The 25707-nt window shown below is 42.9% G+C and overlaps 1 protein-coding gene across 3 annotated transcripts in view; it reads right to left on the minus strand.

The window, feature by feature from the left end:
* The window catches only part of TMEM154 (transmembrane protein 154), a 52283-nt gene extending 30435 nt beyond the window's left edge, over positions 1-21848 (minus strand). For all 3 annotated transcript variants that reach the window (XM_060095243.1, XM_060095234.1, XM_060095251.1), the window contains exon 1: positions 21670-21848. In XM_060095243.1, the coding sequence (XP_059951226.1) occupies positions 21670-21757 (88 nt within the window). In that variant the 5' untranslated portion in view covers positions 21758-21848. The remainder of the gene's footprint in view (positions 1-21669) is intronic.
* Between the last annotated feature and the right edge of the window lie 3859 nt (positions 21849-25707).

Consider the following 25707-nt stretch of genomic DNA (forward strand, 5'->3'; position numbering starts at 1 on the left):
CTGAGAGTTAAGCACTTGCCACGTAACAATTTTAGGTAAAAGGATTGCACTGTGTCCTAATTTTTTTTTTAAATAAAAGTTTACCTACCAATGGAAAAGAATACTTTGAAATCAGGGTGACTGATCAGATGTCAGTGTAGGCCTCAGTTCTGCAGAGAACTAAGTCGCCTCTGAAGTGATCCTACAGAAATCCTCCTGGACTCTAAATAAAAATATAATGTGTATCTCATTTGTAAAGTGAAATTCTCAAGGGGAAGTTCCCTTAGAAACTAAGGAAACTGCACCAATATTTAAATGTATTGAATAACATGCATCTTTAGAACTTTCCCTATTAATAAGCTATACGCTGGTTTATTCTGTTGGGACTTCAGATTGTGTTCGAAAACATCCGTGGTTCATCACAGGATAGGAAAAGACTAGTAGCTAGATGATTATTTGAAATATCTTTCCTCACCTGGCTCTGTAGTGACCATGGTCAGGAGAGCCCAGGTGTTCTTCCCATCGTGGTACAGTGTTGCCTATCATTCAGGTGGGGTCCAATGAGAAAACCAGCATATGAGCTGAGGCTACAGACAACTTATCCAATGGGATAATTTATGTGAAAGTTCTTTCTAAGGTGAAAGTTACTCTGCAAAGGAAGATGTCCACTTCCTGAAGCCATGTTCAGGCACGTTAGGCCACCACCCAGAGGGTGACTGACCGGGCATGGCAGGGTCAATTAGTCCTTAGCTCTCCACATGACTGCATGACAATGATTTATAAAAGTATTCCTTTGATCACAGACTAACTTTTCAGTTATACAAACACTTCAATTTCTCCAAAGACCAAGGGATCCACTTGGTAATCATATCTGTTAGTGCCACCCCAAACCCTCAGAATCAATTACAAACTGCAGAGTCTAAGTAACTGGTGTTCTTCTTGTGTATATACTGAAAGCAGGATTAAAAACTACCTATCACTTATTGACCTCTGCCTTCAGGGTTAAGTGACTTTGCCCTATATTTATGTCTTTGAAATAAGGTAAGTCAATGACGTATTCACACATTTGTTAAAAGCTTTGATATATCATGTATCACCCTGGACCAGGAAAAGATATTTGTCCATCAGGACAATCTCCTCCTTAAAATCACCCTGCTTGCAGATCTACTGGGACCAAACAGCATTCTTCACTGGTAACCCAGGCCAGCAAAGACTGGATGCATTTGGGGGGGATGGGTGGGCAGTGGGAGGAGCAGTGGCACACACACAAATGCAGTTGGTGACAATGGCCCTATTCCTTGAAGTCACTGCTGATGGACCTTCCTCCAATAACCAGACCTCCTTTTTATTTCTTCTGTTTATTTACTTCTGCTACTGCTATAGCTGCTGCTCTGATTTCAAGTTACCTTTTCAGATAACTTACTAAGACCCAAGCCCTGTGCTCTGCCTTGTACCCAGATTATCTCATTTTGTCCCCACCGTTTTTTCAGATAGAAACTGGGCAGGGAGCTTATACAACTAGCACACAACCACAAAGCTATCACAGGGGAGTGAAGATTTAAACCCAGGAGGGGTGATTGCAGAACCTGAGCTTGGAACCTCACACAATATTTTCCTTCCCATCAGGCAGGAATGGAATGATTACAAATCATGAAGTGGTAACCAAGAGAGGGAAACTTGTGTTCTCGCCCCTCAGCCTACAGGAAGGTGGATTTCTGGCACAAAGGCAATGAGGGGCTCTCACTGAACTCTTGCTAAGCTCCTCAGCCCAGGCAGCTGTGAGCAGAGCTGCCCAGAACAACAGGATCTTTCCAGCCTCTCCACGGAAGGCGAACAATTTCCCAGTAGAACACTCAGAGCTCTGAGTCACACTTGACCTGTTGCCCCAGAAGAGGAGAAAATGGGAAAGGAAATAAGCTAGCAAAAATAATGAGGGTGTTTGGACAATCAGGCATGAAAGAGAAATGGAGAGAAGCACACAGATGGTCCTGGGTTGTGCACATTTATTTCTCAGCACAAGGGACAATGCTGGGCACAGGTGGCTCTTAGTGGCATTTTGGAGTGAAAAGGACTGGAAATTTTCTCCACAATATCCCTCTTACACACACCCTAACATATGTTTTCCATGTTAACCATCATTTACTCTCTCTGATTCTCTAGTGACTGTTTAAATAAATGACAGTCAAGGGTTCTCTCTGTGTGTTTTATTTTTCTTTATTCTGCAAGCCTTCATCTCCAGACACTCCTGTGACATCCTTCCTCACATCCCTCCCTTCCCAAACAAGACCATAATAGCTCCAAATAACAAATAACAGTCATTTATCAGATGCTGATAGTATATGCTAGGTACTAGGATAAACATGCACCATCTAACTATCTTCACAACAAGTTCATTGTTCACAGTACAAATAAAGAAACTGAGTCTCAAATGTCTCGCCCTGTGGTACAACCCTGATATTTACACTGTCAGCTCTACTGATACAGAGTTCTTTTTAAATTTTATTGAAGTACAGTTGATTTGCAATGTTGTTCATTTCTGCTGTACAGCAAAGTGACTCAGATATATATATATATATATATATATATATATATATATATATTATATGTGTGTGTGTATATATATATATATACACACACACATATAATATATATATATATTCTTTTCATATTCTTTTCCATTATGGTTTATCACAGGATATTCAGTATAGTTCCTTGTGCTATACAGTGACCTGGGAAAAGCCTCTCTCGCCTCCAACCCTCCCTTTCCTTTTGTTGTTTATCCATCCTATATATAATAGTTTGCATCTGCTAATCCCAAGATCCCAATACTTCCCTCCCCCACTCTCCTCCCCCTTGGCAACCACAAGTCTGTTCTCTATGTCTGTGAGTCTGTTTCTGTTTTGTAGATAAGTCCATTTGTGCCATATTTTAGATTCCACATATAAGTGATATCATGTGATATTTGTCTTTTTCTGACTTATTTCGCTTAATATGATAATCTCTACATCCATCTATGTTGCTGCAAATGGCATTTCATTCTTTTTTATGGCAGAGTAGTATTCCATTGTATATATATATATATATGCCACATCGTCTTTATCTATTCATCTGTTGATGGACATTGAGGTTGCTTCCATATCTTGGCTATTGTGAATAGTGCTGCTGTGAACATAGGGGTGCATGTGATATGTAGGGCTTTGAAGCTGTGTTCCCTTGAGCATAGGTGCCAGTGACGGTGAGGGTTCTAGTCACTTAGTGGTTATGGAAATTTGGGCTCAATGTTCTAATCTGTACAACTAAGGAATGAGACCCAAGATCCCATTTATTTCCACATCTCTATGTTGATTCTAAAGCACTTATCTTGTTTTGAATTAGACTTTTTGAACAGGCACTACACACATGGCACTAAGCTCAGAGAAGACATTTCACTACACCCTTTCCCCAGCCACTCAGTTTCCCTCCCCAGAGTAACCACTGTTTCTGCCAGAAAACTCTCTGTATATACAAGTGTAAGTATCATTTCCTGTTTCCTTTTTTGGCACAAATGGTAGTGAAATTTAGATACTGTGCTGCCCCTTGCTTTTTTCACTTAAAATTAGATCTGGAAGATGATTCCTTGTCTGTATACAGAGAGCTGCCTTTTCCTTCCATTAGTTGTATATATCACAACCTATTCCTATTGGTGGGGACTGAGGTTATTTCTTCTGTATTTGTGTTTGTAGGTTATTTCTTTTGTGTTTCCCATGACGTTGCCACAATCGCCCCTGCACACCTGTCAGCTTGCACATCTGCAGTGTAGCTCCAGACTGGGGAGGGGAGGTTGGGTGCAGCACCAAACTGCTCTTGGGGGGTCTGCCCTCACAACTGCTCCAAGACAACTCCAGCCAGTCCCTGCGCGATGAGAATTGGCAGAAACTGAGTTGGAGAAGGGCTGGGTACGCAGGGGGTCTGTGATGGAAAAGTTGAAAATGTTGGGCATCAGCCCAAGAGTTTGTGCCAAGAGCATCAAATGTCATCAAAGCGAGAGCCGGAAAACCAGGGCGGGCCAGGCATCTCTAACCAGGAGCGAGTCGCCAGGGGGACAGGAATCCTAGCTGTGAAAACGCTGTGTGTCCCACAAAGGCCCACGCTCAGGCCTGGCGTTGGTAGTTTGCTATTTCCTCCGTCCTCCGCCCACTCTGTTTCCCCATCTCTAGACTGATCTATTCTCTGTAGGAGACTAATCTGTCCGGTATAACTTCTTCATTTTGTCTTCTTATCTAAATGTAGACATATTTCATGGAAAAAGGGGTGCAGCCAGGGGTTGGGGGGTGGTAAAACTGAAGAAGCTGCAGAAATAGGGAGAGGACCAAGCGTGAGAGTGGAGAGAGGCGCGGCAGCCAGCCAAGTGCACGAGAGGAGAAGCAGAAGAAAGGAGGAGGACCATGGCTGAAAGCAGAGGGGCCGTGTCAAGGGCAGTGGGCGTGGCTTTGAGCCCCGCCTGCACTGCTGTAGGGGCTCGAGGGCGGGTCTGCCGGCACCCCTCTTCCCTCCAGGGGCCTTAATCACGCTCTCTCCAGTGACCCCAGTGCAAACCTCCCAGGATTCTCCCTTCCACTCTCTCTCTCTCTCTCTCTGCTCAGATAATGGAGCATTAATAGGAGATAATGGGAGTGGTCATGTGAGCGATGAAATTAAGCTGCAATACTTCCCTTTACTTTTAATCCTAAAATCCTAAAATGGCCAGATAATTAACTGCACAGTGTAGAGAGTCACTTAGAAACGACTATTGACAATATCCATGCAAACACAGCTGGGATGCATATTTCACACATCTGGCGGGGACCCTGGGAGGGATCCTCATAAGTGGGAAAAGAGGGAAAATGCTTGAGGTGAGCCTGGCAGCCCAGCAACCAGGTGGACACCTCGCCCCTTTGTCACCGCTCCGAGCATCGTCCCCCAGTGGAAGTGACTCTGTTTCTCGGTGAAGCAAACTAGCTGACTTCTCTTTTTGAAAATGGAACAAATGTGCGACCAAGCTCTAGTTCTTAAAGTTAAAATAAAAGTCTTATATAGCAACTGCAAGGTTGCCACACTGATATTACAATGTAAAATAAAACAATGAGGAGGGAATGTTATTAAACTCAGAATATCGGGAAGCATGTTGGACCTCAATCAGACGCTCCATTCTTTCACTTGTTATGTCGACTCCATACACAGATTGTTGAAACCATCTTATAACTCAGGTAGTGAAATGAAGAAAACACGGCAGGCGTCAGGTATTCAAATGCTGTCCTGCTCGGTGGAGAAACTGGATTTAATAAGGATTTCAAGATGCTCAAGAAACCAAACCCAAGAAGCCTGCCTACTTTCCATTCCCCCGTACCTCTGTCTACAGCAAAGAGTCAGATTCATGTTAGAAGGAAGAGATCAAACCAAACCAAGAAGTCCTCCAGTGCTTCTCAGCCTTGGCCGTACATTAGAGTCACCTGGGGCCTCCCAATGCCCAGGGCACATACCCAAACCATTACATCCGAATACCTGGGGGTGAACCCAGGCCTCAGTATCTTTTACAGAGCCCAGTGTGCAGCCAAGGTTGAGAACCAGGGCTCCAGACCCTGCCCACTCCTGGCCCTGCCCTGTCTACCCCTCTTTCTCTCTGTTCCTTCTTGGTGAACTGGAGGAGAATTGGGCCAGGGTTTTGGATCCCAGCTCCCAGCAGATGCCCACTCTATCACAAGAACACAATCATTTAAAAATCATCACTGAAGCCTTGAACCCCTGACAGCCTCTGGCCGGGATATATTGAGAGAGAGTTGTGGCAATTGTACCTTATTATTCGAATAAGTTTGAATAAGAGACTTATTAATAAGAGAGATTGTGCTGGAACTTAAAAACCACGTCTCCAGCAAAGGTCACCGCTGGCAGAGCGGCTTGGAGGTCTGAACCAGCAGTCCACCCACATTAGTGCGTTCCAGAATCATCGGGAGGGCTCCTCCCACACACATGGCTGGGCGCCACCCCCAGAGCTTCTGATTTAGCAAGTCTGGGATGAGGCCAAGAACTTTCACTTCTAACAAAATGCTGATGCTGCTGGTCTGGGGGCCATACCTGGAGAACCATGGGTTTGAGTGGCCCAAACAATCTCATGGAGTTGTGTTTAATTATCAGTCATACCTATTGCTGTTCACGGCACTTACTGTGCACCAGCGTTATCTGTTTTTTTAAGCTCCACCCAAATCAGTTACTTGAGGACATCTGAGGTTGTGGCCCTGAGCAACGGAATGTTTTTAAAGCTCCCTAGATGAGTCCATTAAGTATTTATGCTGGGTTGAAAATTACTGAGTTAAATCATAATTCAATTGACTTTAATTTTCTGTTATTCATGAAGATAGTCCTATTAGCTTTAAAGATGACTGGAGAATCCTACACAGAAAGAAGCCTTTGGGAGCAAAATTAATAAGGTGTATTTTGGCATTGAAATTGGAAGGAAAGAGTAAAACTGTCACTATTTGCAGATCACATGATACTTTATATAGAAAACCCTAAAGTCCCCACCCCCAGACTATTAGAATTAATAAATGAATTCAGCAAAGTTGCAGGATACAAGATTAATATACAGAAATTTGTTACATTTCTCTACATTAATAATGAACTATCAGAAAGAGAAAGTTTTTAAAATGCTGTTTAAAATTGCATCAGAAAGAAGAAAATACCTCAGAATAAACTTAACCAAGGAGGTGAAAGACCTATACTCTGAAAACTATAAAACATTGATGAAGGAAATTGATGATACAAAGAAATGGAAGGATATCCCATGCTCTTGGATTGGAAGAATCAATACTGCCTAAAGCAATCTACAGGTTTAATGCAATCCCTCTCAAAATACCCATGACATTTTTCACAGAACTAGAACAACTAGTCCTACAATTCATATGGAACCATAAAAGACCCAGAATTGCCAAAGCAATCCTGAAGAAAAAGAACAAAGCTGGAAGCATAACCCTCCCGGACTTCAGACTATACTACAAAGCCAGAATAATAGAAACATGGTATTGGAACAAAAAACAGACACATAGATCAGTGGAAGAAAATAGAGAGCCTAGAAATAAACCCAAGCACCTATGGTCAATTAATCTATGAGGAGACAAGAATATACAATGGAGAAAAGACAGTCTCTTCAATAAATGGTGCTGGGAAAACTGGACAGCTACATGTAAAATGATGAAATTAAAACGTTCCCTCACATCATATACAAAAATAAAGTCAAAATGATTTAAAGACCTAAATGTAAGACCTGAAACCATAAAAGTCCTAGGAGAGAACATAGGCAGAATACTGTTTGACATAAATTGTAGCAATATATTTTTAGACCTGTCTCCTAATACAAAAGAAATAAAAGCAAAAATAAACAAATGGGACCTAATTACAGAAAGCTTTTGCACAGCAAAGGAAACCACCTAAAAAATGAAAACAGAATGTACGGAATGGGAGAAAATATTTGAAAATGATATGGATGACAAGTGGTTAATACCCAAAATACATAAACAGCTCATACAACTCAATATCAAAAAACAAGTAACCCAGTCCAAAAATGGGCAAAGGACATGAACAAACATTTTTCCAAAGAAGACACAGACATGGCCAACAGGCACATGAAAAGATGCTCAATATCACTAATTATTAGAGAAATGCAAATCAAAATCACAATGAGATATCACTTCACACCTGTCAGATGGCCATCATCAAAAAGTCTACAAATAACAAATGTTGAAGAGGGTGTAGAGAAAAGGGAACCCTCCTGCACTATTGGTGAGCATGTAAATTGGTACAGCCACTGTGGAAAACAGTCTGGAGGTTCCTCAAAAAACTAAAAATAGAACTACCACATGATCCAGCAATGCCACTCCTGGGTATGTATCCAGAAAAAATGAAAATCCTAATTCAAAAAGATACATGTACCCCAATCTTCACAGCAGCACTATTTACAATAGACAAGATATGGAAGCAACCCAAGTGTCCATCAACAGATGAATGGATAAAGAAGATGTGGTATATATTGGGGGGGCCAAAAGGTTCATTCAGTTTTTTTCCTCAAGATGGCTCTAGTAGCACTTGGTTGTCTTTAACTTCATTCGAAACAATTTTGTTAGATTGTATGTGACAGCTGTCATATCAGTGTGCATTTAAAAAAGACTTATCAAAATTGGTGAATTTTTGTATTTTGAATTTTAATGTTGAAGATGGAAGAAAAAAAGCAATGTTTTTGGCATATTATGCTTTATTATTTCAAGAAAGGTAAAAATGCAAAAGCACAAAAAGATTTGTGCAGTGTATGCAGCAAGTGCTGTGACTGATCAAACGTGTCAAAAGTGGTTTGCAAAGTTTCATGCCAGAGATTTGTTGCTGGACGATGCTCCACAGTTGGGTAGACCAGCTGAAGCTGATAGTGATCAAATCAAAACAATGATTAACAACAATCAACGTTATACCACGCAGGAGATAGCTGATATACTCAAAACATCCAAATCAAGCATTGAAAATCATTTGCACCAGCTTGGTTATGTGAATTCCTTTGATGTTTGGGTTCCACATAAGTTAAGCGAAGAAAACCTTCTTGACCATATTTCCACATGCGATTCTCTACTGAAAAGTAATGAAAACGTTCTGTTTTTAAAACAAATTGTGATGGGCGATGAAAAGTGGATGCTGAACAATAACGTGGAATGGAAGAGATCGTGGGGCAAGCGAAATGAACCATCACCAACCACAGCAAAGGCCAATCTTCATCCGAAGAAGGTGATGTTGTGTGTATAGAGGGACTGGAAGGGAGTCCTCTATTATGAACTCCTTCTGGAAAACCAAATGATTAATTCCAGTAAGTGCTACTCCCAATTAGACCAACTGAAAGCAGCACTCGATGAAAAGTGTCCAGAATTAGTCAACAGAAAACGCAAAATCTTCCATCAGGATAATGCAAGACTGCATGTTTGTTTGATGACCAGGTGAAAACTGTTACAGTTTCGCTGGGAAGTTCTGATTCATCCACCTATTCATCAGACATTGCACCTTCGGATTTCCATTTATTTCAGTCTTTACAAAATTCTTTGAATGGAAAAAATTTCAATTCCCTGGAAGACTGTAAAAGGCACCAGGAACAGTTCTTTGCTCAAAAAGATAAAAAGTTTTGGGAAGATGGAATTATGAAGTTGCCTGAAAAATAGCAGAAGGTAGTGGAACAAAAGGGTGAATACATTGTTTAATAAAGTTCTTGGTGAAAATGAAAAATGTGTCTTTTGTTTTTCCTTAAAGAACTGAAGGCAGTTTTTGGCCCACCCAATATATACAATGGAATACCACTCAGCCATAAAAAAGAATGAAATTCTGCTATTTGCAGCAACATGGAATTACCTAGACAATATTATGTTTAGTGAAATAAGTCAGACAGAGAAAGAAAAATACTGTATGAGATCACTTATATGTGGAATCTAAAAAATAATACAAATAAATCTATATGAAAAACAGAAACAGACTCACAGATACAGGAAACAAACTAGTGGTTACCAGTGAGGAGAAGGAAGCAGGGAGGGGCAAATTAGGGATATGGGATTAAGAGATGAAAACCACTATGTATAAAATAGATAAGCAGCAAAGATATATTGTACAACATGGGGAATTATAGCCATTACCTTGTAATAACTTGTAATGGAGTATAATCTATAAAAATACTGAATCATTATGCTGTACACCTAAAACTAATATAATAATGTAAATCAACTATACTTTAACAACAACAAAAAAAATTGGTGCATGTACCTGTCAAGCAGTCTATCTCTTCAACTCTGACATCTTTTTAAAAAAATCAGTTGTTCAGTATCTGTGACATCTGTGATGTGGCCAGGGGTAAAACGGGAATACAAGAGGAACAAATGACATTACCAGACTCCCCAGGCCCAAGCTGGGCTGCAGGAGGATGACTGTGCTGATGCAGGGGGTACTAACGCCGAGTGGAAGGACCACCTCCTCGGTGTTGGGGTGCTGGCGTGGACCAGACGGTGCCACTGGGACACCATCCTGCATAAGGCACAGGGGAAGCTCTGAAGGGTTCTGCCCTTTCTCTAGTTTACTCAGTTTTGAAACAGTACTATGAGCTGTTAGTTACCTGAGATGATTTCCTCCCTGTACCTATTTGCTTATTGTCTGTGTCCTCCTCTGTTCTGCTCTGTATCCATCTCCAGCCCCGGGAACCGTGTCTGCTGTATGGTTGCTGTTCACTGAACAGCTATTTAGGAAAAAGGCCAGATGAGTCAGAGGTAAAGTGCTAGACAGGCCTCTCACCTTTTTATCAAGAGACTGATATCTTCCTCCCTCAATCAACCTAACCCCCTTCCAGGAACACACACAGTGTGTTCTTAGTCACAGAGAGAATAGGGATCTACAGTGGTTTTCTCAAAAACTTATCTGAATTTTAAAGAAAACACTGGGAAATGAGAGGAATTGGTTAGTGAAAAGCTAAGAATCTCTAGTGATGAAATTTCGCGTTTCTAGCTTTTTGGGTTTTCTTTTTGTTTGCTGGTTTTGGTTTTGGTTTTGGAATCAAGTGTGTCACAGGGTTCCCCATGTGTATAGTCCAGGCACCTGAACTCTCTCTGGGGAGCAGGCCTAGCGGGGGCGGAGGGACTGTTATTTCCTCTGTAAGCTCTGTTGTATATGTAAATGCATCTGACCATTTTTAGAAAGTGAATATGTTCACTTAGCATGTTTTTTCTGACATTATACTTGAAGACAAATAAATAGTTGGGTGAACAGGCTCAGTGCAAAATCAGCGAAGGTTAATGGCAGATTGTAAGCACCGAAAGGCAGTTTAGGTAAAGTGGTGCCTGTGTTTCATACACCCTTTTTCTTCAGCCATCAGATGACTAAAGGTGACAATGCATTATGTAGAAAGATCATTAAGAAATGTCTCTTTTGCTTATTTTGAGCAGGGTCATCTGATAAAAGGCTTTCATACAATAGTCTGCTCTGGAAAGCACCTGTGAAGCACCATTGTGTTTTACCCCATTGCCTTGAGAAGCGCCCTGCAATTGCAATTTACTATCAGATTACAACATGGCTCTCATATGATATCACTCATATGTGGAATCTAATTTTTAAAAATGATACAAATGAACTTATTTACACAACAGAAACAGACGTACAGATATTGAAAACAAACTTATGGTTACCAAAGGGGAAACGTGGTGGGGAGGGAGAAATCAGGAGATTGGGGTTAACATACACACACTACTATATACAAAATAGATAACTAACAAGGACCTACTGTGTAGCACAGGGAACTCTACTCAATACTCTGTAATAACATATATGGGAAAAGAATCTTAAAGAGACTGGATATATGTTTATGTATAACTGAATCACTTTGCTGTACACCTGAAATTGACACAACATTTTAAATCAACTATACTCCAATAACATTAAAAAAAAAGAAAAGAAAGGAAAACATGTCCCACCATGGAGGCCCACATGCTCAGATGCATTTTTCATTTTATACTTTTTATTTGGTGTCTTTTTCAGAGAAAGCTTGCTTGTTTCTAAGCAGACTTGCCCAGACCCTAAGGCTGTCTCTGGTTTGAAGTTACTCACCTGGAGAAGCTGCATTTTTGACCATCTGAGTACCTTTTCAAACACTGGAATCCTATCCTGGCCTGTCAGTACCTGGCAGTTTTAAGAAATGTATATATTTTTATGACACAGAATACACTTTTAACATTTAAAATTTCTTCCTACCGTCAGTGGGATGATAGATACAAAAGTACTTTATTTTTTTAATTTTTATTTTATATTGGAGTCTAGTTGATTTACAGTGTTATTTTCAGGTGTACAGCAAAGTGATTCAGTTATACATACACATACATCTATTCTTTTTCAGATTCTTTCCCATATAGGTTATTACAGAGTATTGAGTAGAGTTCCCTGTGCTCTACAGTAGGCTCTTGTTGATAAGTTTATATATAGTAGTGTGAAAAATAGTTTAAATTGAAAAAAGAAATATTATTAAGTGATAAAAAGTATTCAGGTTAGTAATGATAATTACTACTTTTATTATATTTCTGCCTCTCTTTTGAAGCCAATTTCAAAATCACAATATAAAAGAGTAACGTGAAAACAAATGTTCCTCGACCTGCCCTGCCCTCCCTGGCTGCTGTGTCAGCCTCCCTCTGGGTGGATAAATGAGGGGAACTCTGGTGCAGGTCACACAGGTCTCTGTGCTGGCCTGGCCTCCTTGCTCAGGTCAGCACAAGCTCAGTGTTACCAGAAGCCACTGCAGGAGAGACAAACCAAAACCTAAATGGTAGATGTATGCTTCTGGTCATCAGAGAAGAGGAAGGCAGGGGAAGGAGATGTGGGCGCCCAGCTCAGTGGCTGATGTGCCTTCACCAGGAGCTGCAGGAGGGAAGGGGGGAGGGTATAACCAAAAGTTCTCCGTGCCAGCCCTTGGGGCAGCAGAGGGCCAGAGTGTGTTTGCTGTTGGAAGTTTTCTTACAGGAGGCTCAAGAAGGAAGCAAGTTCGTGAGGTCTTCCAAGTGGCATCTGAGCAGTGAAAATGGTGGATGGAATTTTCTAGGGTCAGCAAAGCCACTTAGAAGGTCTCTAAGGCTGGCCTGGCTTGTGATCCTATTTCACCTCCAAAGAGAATCAATCCTGCCCTTCCATCCAAGATCCTTGCACATCCATCCAAGTCCTCAGAATTTCAGTATCGCAGCTTGAGCTTCTGGGCTATTCTCACTCTCTTTTGTCAACCTCTTTTCTGCGTTTATTAATACAATCCCATGACTTTTTCCCATTTAGTTTTTTTAAAATTAATTAATTAATTAATTAATTTTATTTTTGGCTGTGTTGGGTCTTGGTTGCTGCGCATGGGCTTTCTCTAGTTGCGGTGAGCTAAGCGGGAGCTACTCTTGGTTGCGGTGTGTGGGCTTCTCACTGAGGTGGTGTCCCTTGTTGCAGAGCACGGGCTCTAGGTGCGTGGACTTCAGTAGTTGTGGCGCACAGGCTCAGCTGCTCTGTGGCACACGGGATCTTACTGGACCAGGGATCGAATCCATGTCCCCTGCATTGGCAGGCGGATTCTTAACCACTGCACCACTAGGGAAGTCCCTCTCATTTAGTTTTTGATGTGACAAATTACATGAATAGATTCTCTAAAGTTGATCCACTCTTGGATTCCTAGTTTTAGTCTACTTAATCACCAGGGGTTTGTTTGTTTGTTTATTTTTTAGTGATAATTCCTTGTTATTTGAATGACTGATCTAGGACTCAACTTAAATATTCTATTATTTGTTAACTGGCTACATAGCCAAAATGTCTCTGGTCTTAGTGATGCACCAATACAGCGATGGTCTTTGCCTGGCAAAAGATCATCATAATCATAAATAGAGTTACTAGATAAAATACATGACACCTGTTAAATTTGAATATCAGGTAAACAACAAATAATGTTTTAGTATAAATGTGTCCCATGCAATATTTTATGTATACTTACATTAAATTGCATGGGATGTACTTTAGTTATACTAAAAAATTTTTGTTTATTGGAAATTTACATTTATCTGAGTGTTTTATATTATTTGCTAAATCTGGCCATCTGAATCACAGACAAATAAATAAGCATAATTTTAGAAAAGAATAAATATATTTTAAAATTAATAAACAGTGTTGTCAGGGAAAAAAAAAATGTCAACAAACCCTCCTAACGAGTAGGCTCCTGTTTCTGAATGCCACAATGGGGTTTTAATTCATATAAAATAAAGAAACATAGAAAAAAATTCAGATTGCAAAAAAAACCTAGATTTACTGGTTTTGTTTTAAGGAAGCAAATGCAAAACACCACCACCCATCAGATCCTGCTGTGGTGGATAGCTTTCCTTTCCAAGCACCTCCTCTAATTTCTCAGGAAATGCTTCTATGCTGTCTTTAGCACCAGAGGCAGACTTTTCTATTCTTTTTATATTACATAACTTTTCAAGTTTTCAAATCAGCTCTTACTGGCTTGAAATTTCATGTCTATGAAACTAATATTCCCCTTTTTTTTTCAAAAATACTTCTCCAGGGGCTTCCCTGGTGGTTCAGTGGTAAGGACTCTGTGCTTCCATTGCAGGGGGCACGTGTTCGATCCCTGGTCGGGGAACTACCCGGGGAACTAAGATCCGGCATGCCATGGGGCACGGCCAAATAAATAAATACATAAATAATTATGCAAAAAAAAAAGTACTTCCCCAAAATGTCTGTAACTAACTGGCTTTTCTGCGAATTGTCATGCTGCTCAATGCCTATCTTCTGAGTCTGAACTTCCCTCTATATTCTGAGAGGGAGATGGACAGAAGGCTCTCTCGGAACTACTCATAGGTGCAGCCACGTAGCTTTCTCTACAGGAGAGGGAGCTATAGCTGTTCCCTGTTTGGTCTGAGGAGCCAGAACTGAACTATCCACACACAAAATGATTTGGGAGACTTTTAACATTTCAGAACAAAATAAAACTGGATTAACGAAAAGTCATATTTATCCAGGTATCACCACAGTTTCATTGCATTATTGAAATGATTATAATTTTGTCACAAACACAAGTAAGTCTTGGGCTATAGAATAAATTTCATGTCATTCATTCCTTTAGTCAGTGAGTTGTGTGCCTGTCATGTACCAGGAACTATTCTAGAGACGTAAGGGTGAATGAGACCCGGCCCCACCCTCCCTGGGACATGACTGGTAAGTAGGGACAGTGGCATACAAATCAGTAATTCCATTACAGCTTCATAAAAGCCATAACATGTTTGGGCACAGAGCGTCATGAGGACAGGGGAGGGGCATTCATTGCATCCGGGGTGGAGGATTCAGGAGAGCTTCCCAGAGGAGGTGACCACTGAATTGAATCTCAGGAGTTCGTTAAGCCACGATGGCAAGGAAGGCACTGCAGCTGAAGCACAGATATAGAAAGCTCCGTGGCCCGACAGAGGTTGGCACATTCAAGTACTTATATCATAGGATGCACGGTGGGAAGTGTCTAGTAGGAAAGGAACACAGCGCAAGCTTACAAGGGGCCTCGTAATGAGGCTGAGGGGGCTGGAATCTATCCAAAGGAAATGAAAAACCACTGAAAGGGTGAAAACAAGAGAAAAATAATCACAGTTTTGTTAGAGAATCATCACTCTGGAGGTTATGTGAAATTGGGTTGGGGAGGAGACTAAAGGCAAAGAGACGAGTTAAGAAGTTAATGAAGTAACCTAGGTGAGAGCTAAGAAGGGCCTAAACCAGTAGGGAGCAGAGAAAGAGTTCCGTTTCGGCCAAGCTGAGCCCAGGGCCCCTGGGACGTCTCCAAGGAGGACAGACGATGAATATGTAGCGCTAGAGCTAGGCAGACATCCCTGGTTGGAGTGATTTGGGGAACCATCAGCCTAGGAGGGAGATAAAGACGATGAAAGTGTGTCACGACCCTGAGATGATGTAAGGAGTGAGAAAAGAAAAGATAAATACAAAAGGAACAGGTGGAAGAGAAAGACTCACAACTCCAAACGGGAAAGGAACAATCAGAGTCACAGGAGACCAAGAAGAAAATGGCCTCATAAGACCCAAGGAAGAGGTGGGTTTCAATAACTGATTATGTTAAGTGCTACAGAGAAAAACAGAAGATAAAGACGGAACTGGGTCCTTGGGGTTCGGCTATTCGAAGGCACTGGTGACCCAGACAGAGCAATTTGAGCGCGGTGCTTGACATGGCAGCCAGATGGCAGGGCGTTGAGAAGTGAACGGAGAGTGAAAATGAAGATGTGTTGGCTGTCTTTCAAAGAGACTGGGAGTTATAGAAAGGAAAGTGGGAGGAGAGCTCGCGAGGACTCAGGAGAGCTGGAAAAGAGCTCACAGGCTCCCTCACTTTTCATTATGAACGGATACCTACCAAAGGGAATAGAGATGAATGTAACAAATAACAGGGGACCCACCCTAATTATCTTCTATTTCCCCATAATGGCTAGAGCAGGGGTTGGCAAACTTCTTCTTAACAGGCCAGAGAGTAACTGTTTTAGAGCTTGTGGGCCAAGAGGCAAAATACAGGCTATTGTCTGTTTTTATATAACCATTAAAAATATAAAAACCATTCTTAGCTCAAGCGTTGGAAAAAAGCAGGAAGCTGGCTGAGTTTTGCCCATGATTCTTGGTTTGCTGACCCTGGACCCCCGTGTATTTTTCTTAAAGAAACACAACATTGTAAACACAGCTGAAGCCCTCCTTCCCCCAATCTCTTTCAAGTTAAGGGCTCTCCTCAGTTAGCACGTATGAGTCCCACACTTTCCAAATATGCCCGTGTCCCTAAGCAATAGAAGCAGAACTTGGAGTGTTTTAAAAACTTTAAATAAATGTAATTATTCTGTGCATAATAATCTTCCACTGGTTTTTTGGTCAACGTTACATCTGAGACTGATTTATCTTAATACATTTGGCTGTAGTTCATTAAGTTTACCCGCTCTATGATATCTCATTCTGTGACTATACCAAGTTTCATGTATTTTTCTTTTGTTAATAGATATTTAGATTGTTTCTATTTTTCCCATTTTTACAAACAATGCTACAATCCACATCCTTGGCCATGACTCTTTGCCGTTGTACATTTGTGAGTGATCTGACAGTGAATTGTTGTAGTTGTAGAGTATGAACATCTCCAGTTGACTAAATATTTCCAGATTGTTCTCCAGAATGGTTGTATCGAAAACAATTCCTTTTCCAATAACCTCATATAGTTAGTAACCTGAAAAATTTGCCCAGTAACGGCACCTAGAAATACTGGATGAAATAGAAGAAACAACTTCTTAAATGTATAAAGAAATCACAAAAAAGCAAGGAAATCCCCAGGGCCCAGAAAATAAGGAGAAAGAAAAAAAAAAACTTGTAGAGGAAATTTACATTCAGAGCCATACCTATCCACCTATGGGGACTTGCCCGAATCCCACAGGATATGAGAAGCTACATAGTACTTTCAGGCGTTCCTGTCCACCTACTGGGTCAAAAGTGAAAGCTAAAACACCAGTTCATGGCTTTAAAAAAGAAAGAAAGAAAAAAGAAAGGCAGCTGCAATGATTCTGGCAAAGTTCAAAGTCAGCTGCACTTCCCCCAGGCTGACCTCACCATCATCCTGACACTGTGGACCCCTGACCCATGGCCTGGTTTTGAATTTGGTTTTGTCTACTTCTTTCTCCTTGGCAGTCACTTTGGTCTCTTTGGTCACCTGCTTCTGGTTACCGGCTTGCCTCTGCTGGCCTGCACCTCTAATGAGGTTTTGGTACCTCACGCAGCTCTTGGAGGCTGATCCCTGAGGTCTCCCTCTCCCCATCCCGAGGCTGGGGTTTAAGCCTGAGGTCCAAGCACCCGCTCTCCTCAAGCCCACAGCACACGCCTATCTGAGTTTCTTCCAAACCCTATTTTGTGGTGACAGGACGGAGGCTGCCCTGGGAAAGTATTTACAGTAGCTTGGTGACAGGATCAGAAAATTTGGGGTTCTGTTAAATAGGGTGGGCCAAGCTCTGTGTGCTGGGTTTTGCCCAAATTCCCCCAAGATTTTCATCATGATGGGAGGTGACAGATACCAGAAGCGACAAGATTCGATCTACATAAACTTCAGATAAAAATGATCAAATAGTGAATAGTATGTTTAAAGACATAAAAGAAGGAATAAATAAGGAAAAATAAAACTAAGACTCTCTCTCTATATTGTACAATATTCTAGGATTTTCTAGAAATGAAAAATATGGTAACTTAAATTCAAAGCCCAGTGCATGGGTTCAGCAGCAGGAGACACTAGAGGACTGTACTGATCTGCCCTCCCATGGGCGGTGCCTGGTTCCTGTTTCTCCACATTTTTGCCAACAGTTGAGGGTGGTGCAAACTATACACAGGTAGGCAACTTGCAGGTTGCACTGTTTCTTTACAGAACTGAGCCTATCCCAGCCAAAGTCCTGCCCTCTTCTGGTTTCCTGGGTCAGCCTTTTAGACACAGAAGAACTTTAAGCCCTAATAAAACCCTCTCTGCTTGTTGTTTTTTTTTCTTTTCTTTTTGCCCCTGAGGGCTGTTTGGTCCTTGGGGTCAGTTCTCAGCAGGGCTCTCCCACGGCAGTGATTCTGCCTGACAGAAGGCTGGGCTTTCTCTCTCCCTGGTTCCCACACCCGGAAGCCTCTTACCCAGTGACTTCAACATTCTGTTTTTCCTGCTTCAGGTCTTAACTATGCTAATCCCCAGATTCTCTGTTGCTCACTCTGTACCTTTCAGCCTCTCCCTTCCCCTCCACAGGCCAAAGTTTAACCCAACTCCACTATCCCTTTTCCTGTCAGCCAGTCTCTGACCCAATCAAACAAATACAGCTCCTTTATGAACATGTGATAAACTTACAGCCCAGCCAAGAGTTTGTGTGATACACCTACACAGTCAGGAAGGCACCAGAGACATACTTTTCCAAACCTAAAACAAGACACATAGCCTGGCAGAGCCTGAAAACCCAGAGGTAATACAGTGTATTGTTAGAGCGTGGACTCCTGAGGCTGAATCTTACTTAGATCCACTACTTAGCTGTGTGACCTTGGGCAAGTCAGTTAACCCCTCTGTGCCTGTTTTCTAATCTGTAAAATAGGAATAATAGTAGCCACTGTATAAGGTTTGTTATGAGAATTAAATGAGTTGGTCCTGTGTTCAGAACAGGCATACACTGAGCACTATCTATGTTGGCCATTATTATTTTTACTACTTGAAATTGGGACCGTCCCGGGAAATAGCAGGTGGCAGTCACATTCATTGAAATAAGAACAGTATCAGAAAGTGCAGTTTCATCTTTGCAACCAGTATTTTCTTCTCTTCTTCCTCTCCTTCTGAAGGTTCGTCCAATAATTATATGATCCTTACTGTTCTGAAACAGCCCAGAAAAATCTCCTAGTCCTCTCTGTCAAATTCCATGTTTAGCTCTGGTCACCAAAACAGGTACAGAGGCCTTATTTCTGCCTTGTGACTTTTTGCTCTTCTTTCTACAGACCGTTCTGCTTTTAGCAGCTAATACATCCCGTGCTTTTGGTATCTGGAAGTTGCTTTTAGCTTTCTGATAGTGTTAAGGTGACACTGAGAGGGCACAGGGTAAGGAATGAGGTGGCCCTTCATTCAACGGGCAGAATGTTGCCTTGAGTCTGAACTTTCTTAGCATCCTACCCTGGCCAAGATACCTAGGCCCAGAGCTTTTCTTTAATTATTCTCATCTGTTTTGTCAAAATCCCAGAAAAGTTATTTTCTCATTTCTCTCCCTTCTAAGTGGATTATTTCACTCGTGATAGTAATCAGCTCTGCACCAGACTCTATCTACACAAAGCAACAAAGATGCTGACTCACCCATAACGATGCTGGTCGCAGGTAACTGCAGTTATTAAATAAGGTTGCCTATTTGCGGTTAATAAAGGCTTGACTTGAGATAAACCTGGATTATGCTTGCAAAGGAGAATCAGGCTGTTCAGTAGATCGGATTCTTTTACCAAACATCTCCAAGGTATTTTTTGAAGAATTCAAGGAAATAGATACAACTGTGACACCTTTAGACGAACTCACATCCTGAAGTCTTAGGCACCATGAGCTCAAAAGGATATACCTTAATTTTACAATATATATTCAGTCCTTAACTTAGAACAGCCTTTCCCTTGGCTAATCTCAAAGTAATAAGCTTTGATTGTACAGCTGCTTGCAAGTGGGCATTTTTGCATTTTCAGGCACTGGGAATGGAGACAGGTGAGTGTATGGGATGACTCAGGTAATCCCTGTGCTCCCCTGAAATGCAGCTTTTCATCTTCCACTTCTCCTGACACCCTAACACTACCTGCTCTCAGGAGCTCATCAGTCTTTAGTGATCAGTCTCATATCCATTCTAGGACGATTTTAGTATTTATCAAGAATAACTGAGTTCCTAATTTATGCTGACCCCTTACAAGATTTGGGGAAATCAAAGATGAACAAAAGGGGATTTTCTTTTCCCTGGAGGTGCTCACAGCCTGGTGGGAGGCATGGACATAGACACAGTTATGATTCCAGGTGGTTAGCTGGGTTTACAGAAGTTTAGGTCTCTGGGGGCATAACAGGCAGCGTGCCAGGGAAGGGGCAGTGAGAGAGACACCAAAGAAGAGGTAACGTTCAGTCTGAGCCTTTTAAGGTTACATAGGCATCCATTCAGTAGAAAAAAATGGAACTTGTCATCACTTGTGGCCAGAGCCCCAGAGGCCTGGAGCGCACACTCTGTACCATGACTGAGGGGCTGCAGCTGGCGAGCAGGAGGGAGACAGAAGGAGATACCGTGGAAAGGAGGTTGCAGTGAGAGGCCAGGGGCCATAAGTGAGGAGCCACCGGAGCTCTTTCAGGGGAAGAGTCACTGATCAGGTACGGGTCTCAGAGGGACACCTTTCCCTGAGTCCAATGCATCTCCTGAATTGCAGACACTTTGAGTCAATCATTTTCAGATGCTCAAGAAACTACTCAGGAAGGTTAAATGTCATTCTCAGGAGTGTGTTTGAGGCAAGTGTGGTGGCTGTGAGAGTTAAAAGAGGTGAAGAGGGATGGCTGGGCCCTGCTCCCGTGGGTGCTGAGGGACGCCCCTCAGGGAAAGGAATATGGTCCAGAGGTCCGGGCAGGGGGTGTGGTCGATCCCCTGCGGGGAGAGGGGAGACCTTAGAGTCCAGATCAGGAGAGCTGACTGTCGGTGGGTCTCACCTTCCTCCACCTCAGTTTCTTCATCTGCACCCCCAGAACAGCTGTACACTCAGTATAGCTGCACCCCCAGTACAGCTCTACACTAGCAGCAGGCGGTGTCCACTGACAGGAACCACAGGCACCTAGCTTACTTACCCAAGGGCAAATCCACACAACTGTAAGAGGCAATGGAGGGTGACTGTACTTGCTGTCAGGGTATAAATCAATTGCTGCTCTTAGCTCATAATTATGAGATTTAACATTTTGTCTTTTCTGGTACCTTTGATTCACTACAGTCACATTACTTTTTTTTTTGTCACATTATTTTTTAAAACAAAGCTTCATTGGTGGCAATCAATGCAAAGAAAATCTCTCCCAAAGTAACAAGTTCAAAGGAAAGCAGATGAAAGACTTAATAAGTTACAGTGGATGCCTGGTAATTCCTCAGATAATTTCCTGTTTACTTTTTTTTTTTTTAATTACGGTGTTTCTTTAGTCTACTTTCCAGTAGGAAATTTCCATACCCCAGTTTTCCAGGAATTTTTGGAACCAGCAGACTTCTCAGCCCACATTATTAAAAGTAAATTCATAATTTCTCTGTTTCAGCTGATTGAAACGTTCTTTTACAGGAACTGCCACAGAGCTGATCATTTTCTTAATATGCCCGTTAAAGCCGGTAAATGACGGGGACCGGTAAATTACATCTTAGAAAACAAAGGCTGCGGGAAGGGGGTAAATTCAGTGAGTGAGCCGGAGCTGGAGTAGCCGGCTGCAAACGAAGCCAAGTCCCTCCTCCCTCCTTCCCCCCAAAAAAGACAGTCCGACTTTTCTCCACTTTTTTCACAGGAAGGCTTAGGTTTTTCTGGGTGTTACCCTCCCCGGCAGAGCTCTGTAGCCTCGGCACGAGACAAGCCTTCATTATCCTCCTCGCCTGGAGGGGAAAGCCTAGGGGTGCTTACCCTGCGCCTGGCGGGCGGGGAGGAACGCGATGACCAGGGCGAAGACGAGGGCGGCGCGGGCAGCCTGGGGATCCGCGCGCCCCGGCATCGTGATGCTGCGCGCAGTTTCAGCCCCGCAGAAACGTGAACGTTTCCTGTTTCCTGCTTGTTTGGGTCGGTGCTGACTTGAAGGAGAGGTGTTTGCCTGTTGTTTTAGGAAGTGATGTAATTCGGCAGGAGCCTGTCAGACCAGCAAGAATTGCCAAAGAGAAGTTGCTCTTCTAGCACTGATTGAGTTAACACGCCTCTCAAGCCTTTTTCCGTCCCGGCCCCGCGTGGGCCTCCATCTCTTGACCTTGTCCCCGTGGAAGCAGTGTCCGTTGCTCAGATGTCATTCAGAATCTGGGACTGGGGGTCGGTTCTCGATTTGTGACTGTATGGATCCTCAGTCCCCAGGTCAGCCTCTGGGGCTGCCTGGGAGTCTAGAGCAGCGCTCTCCGCTAGAACTTTCTGACATGATGGAAACGTTCTGAATCGGAGAGGTCCAATACAGTAGCCATTAGCCACATGGGCTGCTGAGCACTCGAAATAGGGCTAGCGAGAAGTGAATTGTTAGTTTTTATTTTTTTAATGTAAATGTAAGTAACTCCATGTGGCTGGTGGCTACCATATTGGACACCAGACAGTAGGGACACCTGTGCCGTCAGGAAGTGGCCATCCCACTTCTCTCTGGCCAGGCACATGCTCCTCCTTGGGCCCTGAATGCCCTGCCCCCCGCAGCTCATCAGAAGGAAAAGGACAACGCTACACCCATGCCTGAAGGGTGTGCTCTCCTTCTCCAGAGAGAAATCATCTGTTTAGGTTTGGTTGGTTGATTTTTTTCATTATAAAGACTTTATTTTTTAGAGCAGTTTTAAGTTCACAGCAAAATTAAGAGGAAAGCACAGAGATTTTCCATGTACCCCCAGTCCCCAAACATGCACAGCCTCCCCCATTATCAGTACCCCTGCAGAGTGGTACATTTGTTACCATTGATAAACTTACACGGATACATCATAACCACCCCAAGTCCATAGTACACATTAGAATTCACTCTTGGCATTGTATATGCTATGGTTTGGACAAAGGTATAGTAATGATGTGTATCATCATTATAGTAGCATACTGAGTAGTTTCCCTGCCCTAAAACTCCTCTGTGCTCCACCCGTTCATGCCGCCCTCACCACCACCCCAACCGCTGACAACTACTGATCTTTTTACTGTCACCACAGTTTTGCCTTTTCCAAAATGACAGATAGTTAGCCTCATGAAGTATGTAGCCTTTTCGGACTGGCTTCTCTCACTTAGTGATATGCATTTAAGGTTCTTCCATGTCTCTTCCTGGCTTGAGAGCTCATTTCTTTTTAGTGCTGAATAATATTCCATTGTCTGGATGGACCACAGTTTATTTATCCATTCACCTACTGAAGGACATCGAGGTTGCTTCCATGTTTTGGCGATTAGGAACAAAGCTGCTAGAAGCATCCGTGTACGGCTATTTTTGAGGACATAAATTTTCAACCCCTCTGGGAAAATACCAAGGAGCTCGATTGCTGGATCTATGGTAAGAGATAAATGATCTTTTAAGGGGCCAATTTCCAGAGCAGAATATGTTCTCAGGGGGAAAAAAATTCTGTATTTTACCTTTCTTCCTTCTTGAATGACTATTTTTTCAGAGGTTGTTAACAACAAACAAAATAGAACTGAGTTGGATTAGAATGGGGGTGGAAATCCTACCCAATTGAAACAATGCAGGAAGGAGGTGATAGTTCATAGCAGTGTTTGGGGCGATTAGAGTAGGTTAGGTTTTCTGTGTTCTATTGAAGTCCTTTCCTTGGTTTAGGTCTAGGTCCTAAACACTGCAGAATGGAATTTCACATAAACGTTGAGTATTTATCCCACAAATATCGTAAGACCGTTTTGAGAAATAAAGTTTATAGAAAATCAACAAAAAAAGAATGGAATTTCATAATCATGTTTGTTATGGTGCCAAGAGAGACAGGCAGACAGAGAGAGGCATCAGACACCCATCTCATATCTAACCCTTTGCTGGCAGCCTATCGTGAGTCACCAACTTCTGGTCCATACCATCTTCACTGATCCAATTGCTGTGAGCACACGAGGTGACTGGATTCTTCAGCCCCTGACATGGCCATTAATGTTTTGTTTAGTGCATTGCTGCTCTTCACTGTCATTAGTCACTGCTTATCTCAGTTCTTATCCACAGAAATAGGTTGGTGATTCACGTACTAATCCGTGTTAATGGATTTACAGTCTGCATTTCGATATTTTAAACTTGCAGTTAAGTCAATTCCTGATAAAATATGCTTTTGCGCTCTAGGTGACAATACAGAACAAACAGCAGAAGAAAAGAGTTCCAAACTGGATGATCGATTTGAAAACAATGGAGAAAGACCTGTTAATCAGACTGTCGATGAGCAAATGAAAAGACCACTGGCTCCAAGACCCTCTAGTGCTAAGTTTGAGGGCGATCATTCCTGCACTGGCAGGCATTTCTCCCGCTGCAACGCATGTGTGCCAGAGAGAAGACCCAGGGCTTGGGAGATCTCTTCATTTTGCCATTTACGCTCTATTAAAACAATCCTGGATCCCAGGCTTGAGGCATGTGTTTGGCAACAGCAAGTTTGTGAGCCTTGGTTTCTTTGATTTTTCTTTGATTTTAAAATACGGCTTGCTGGAGGCTTTGCAGAGTCAGGTGTCTGCGGCTGGAGCACAGACCTCCGTGGAGCCCACACCCTGCCAGCCAGTGTCTCAGTCTCTCTAAGGGTGCCCAGCGTTGCTTCTGAGCAGGCAACACGACATCACTTAGAATGATGTGCAAAATAAGCCACAGAGGAAACCCTGCATCACCCTGTACTTTTCTCTTGACTTCTGTTCTCTCTAAGACCCTTCGAGTGATAAGCTGATCTCCAGGGGAAGAAAATTACCATCCTTGATCAGAAAATTGTGGCACCTCCGTGATCTCTTTGCTGCAGTTAAATCCCAGGGTGACTGGTAAAGGGCTATTTACCTTTGTTTGTTCTAATTTTACCAACCATTCATGTTGGCAGTGGCCGCCTGGCCTCAGATTAAATCCTGATACACTCGTGGCAGGAAGTCAGGGCCCCAGTCACAGCTGTGAGGCAGCGGGAGCCTCAGAGAGAATGGCAGGCACACGGGCCAGGGGTGAGGTCAGCGGTGCCTGCCTTCGGCTCTCAGCGCAGGTAGGAGGAGGGGAGGTAAGGAGGCAGGGTGCCTAGGAGGTGCCCTGAGGCCCCCTCCTGCTCAGGAGCGCAGGAAGAGAAGCCCGTTACTGGTTGGAGGTGCTCTTTATGACTTTCACACAGGAGTCTGGCTTTTACAATCAACTCTCATCCAATCCCTCCTCCCGTCCCTTCTGCCCCTCCTCCTCAGCCCTAAAGGAAGAGGGACTCCAAGGGAACAGCCCAGAAGTGATAAGATCTTGCAGGGAGTGCACCCGCCCCCATTGCCCCCCTCTAGCCGCCAACCTCGCCATGTCCAACACACAGGCACACCCCTACACGTGCTTACACACACTCATGGACGCTGTGGAAATACAGGAAGGCCAACCAGATGAGAACAAGCCAAATGGCAAAGGCCATTTATCAAGAGCTTTGCTACAGCAAGGGAGTCAGCCACCATCACTTGCATTACGCAGAAACTCAAAGTCTAGCAGAGGAGTGGGAAAGCTCTACAGTGGAAAAAAGGGGAGGCTTCAGCGCCCTGATGGGAGCCGTTGGCGTGGGGAACTAGAAACCAGTTCTAGTGACTGGTTCCAGTGATTGGTTAGGGGGTACATATCTGGCTTCTCCTAAATTGGAAGTAGAGGAATAATTAGGGCCCACTCTTACAGGGATTGTGGCTCAGTTTCTTGGACCAGTTGCTAGAGGTAAGGTCTGAGTTCTGTTTTCATGGACATATATATGCCCTGGCCGTGGTCTGTATACAGTCTCTCAACACCCACCCACACGAACACTCACAGACTCATAAATGTACATG

Source organism: Mesoplodon densirostris, chromosome 1, assembly GCF_025265405.1.
Source record: "Mesoplodon densirostris isolate mMesDen1 chromosome 1, mMesDen1 primary haplotype, whole genome shotgun sequence".
NCBI classification, from domain to species: domain Eukaryota; kingdom Metazoa; phylum Chordata; class Mammalia; order Artiodactyla; family Ziphiidae; genus Mesoplodon; species Mesoplodon densirostris.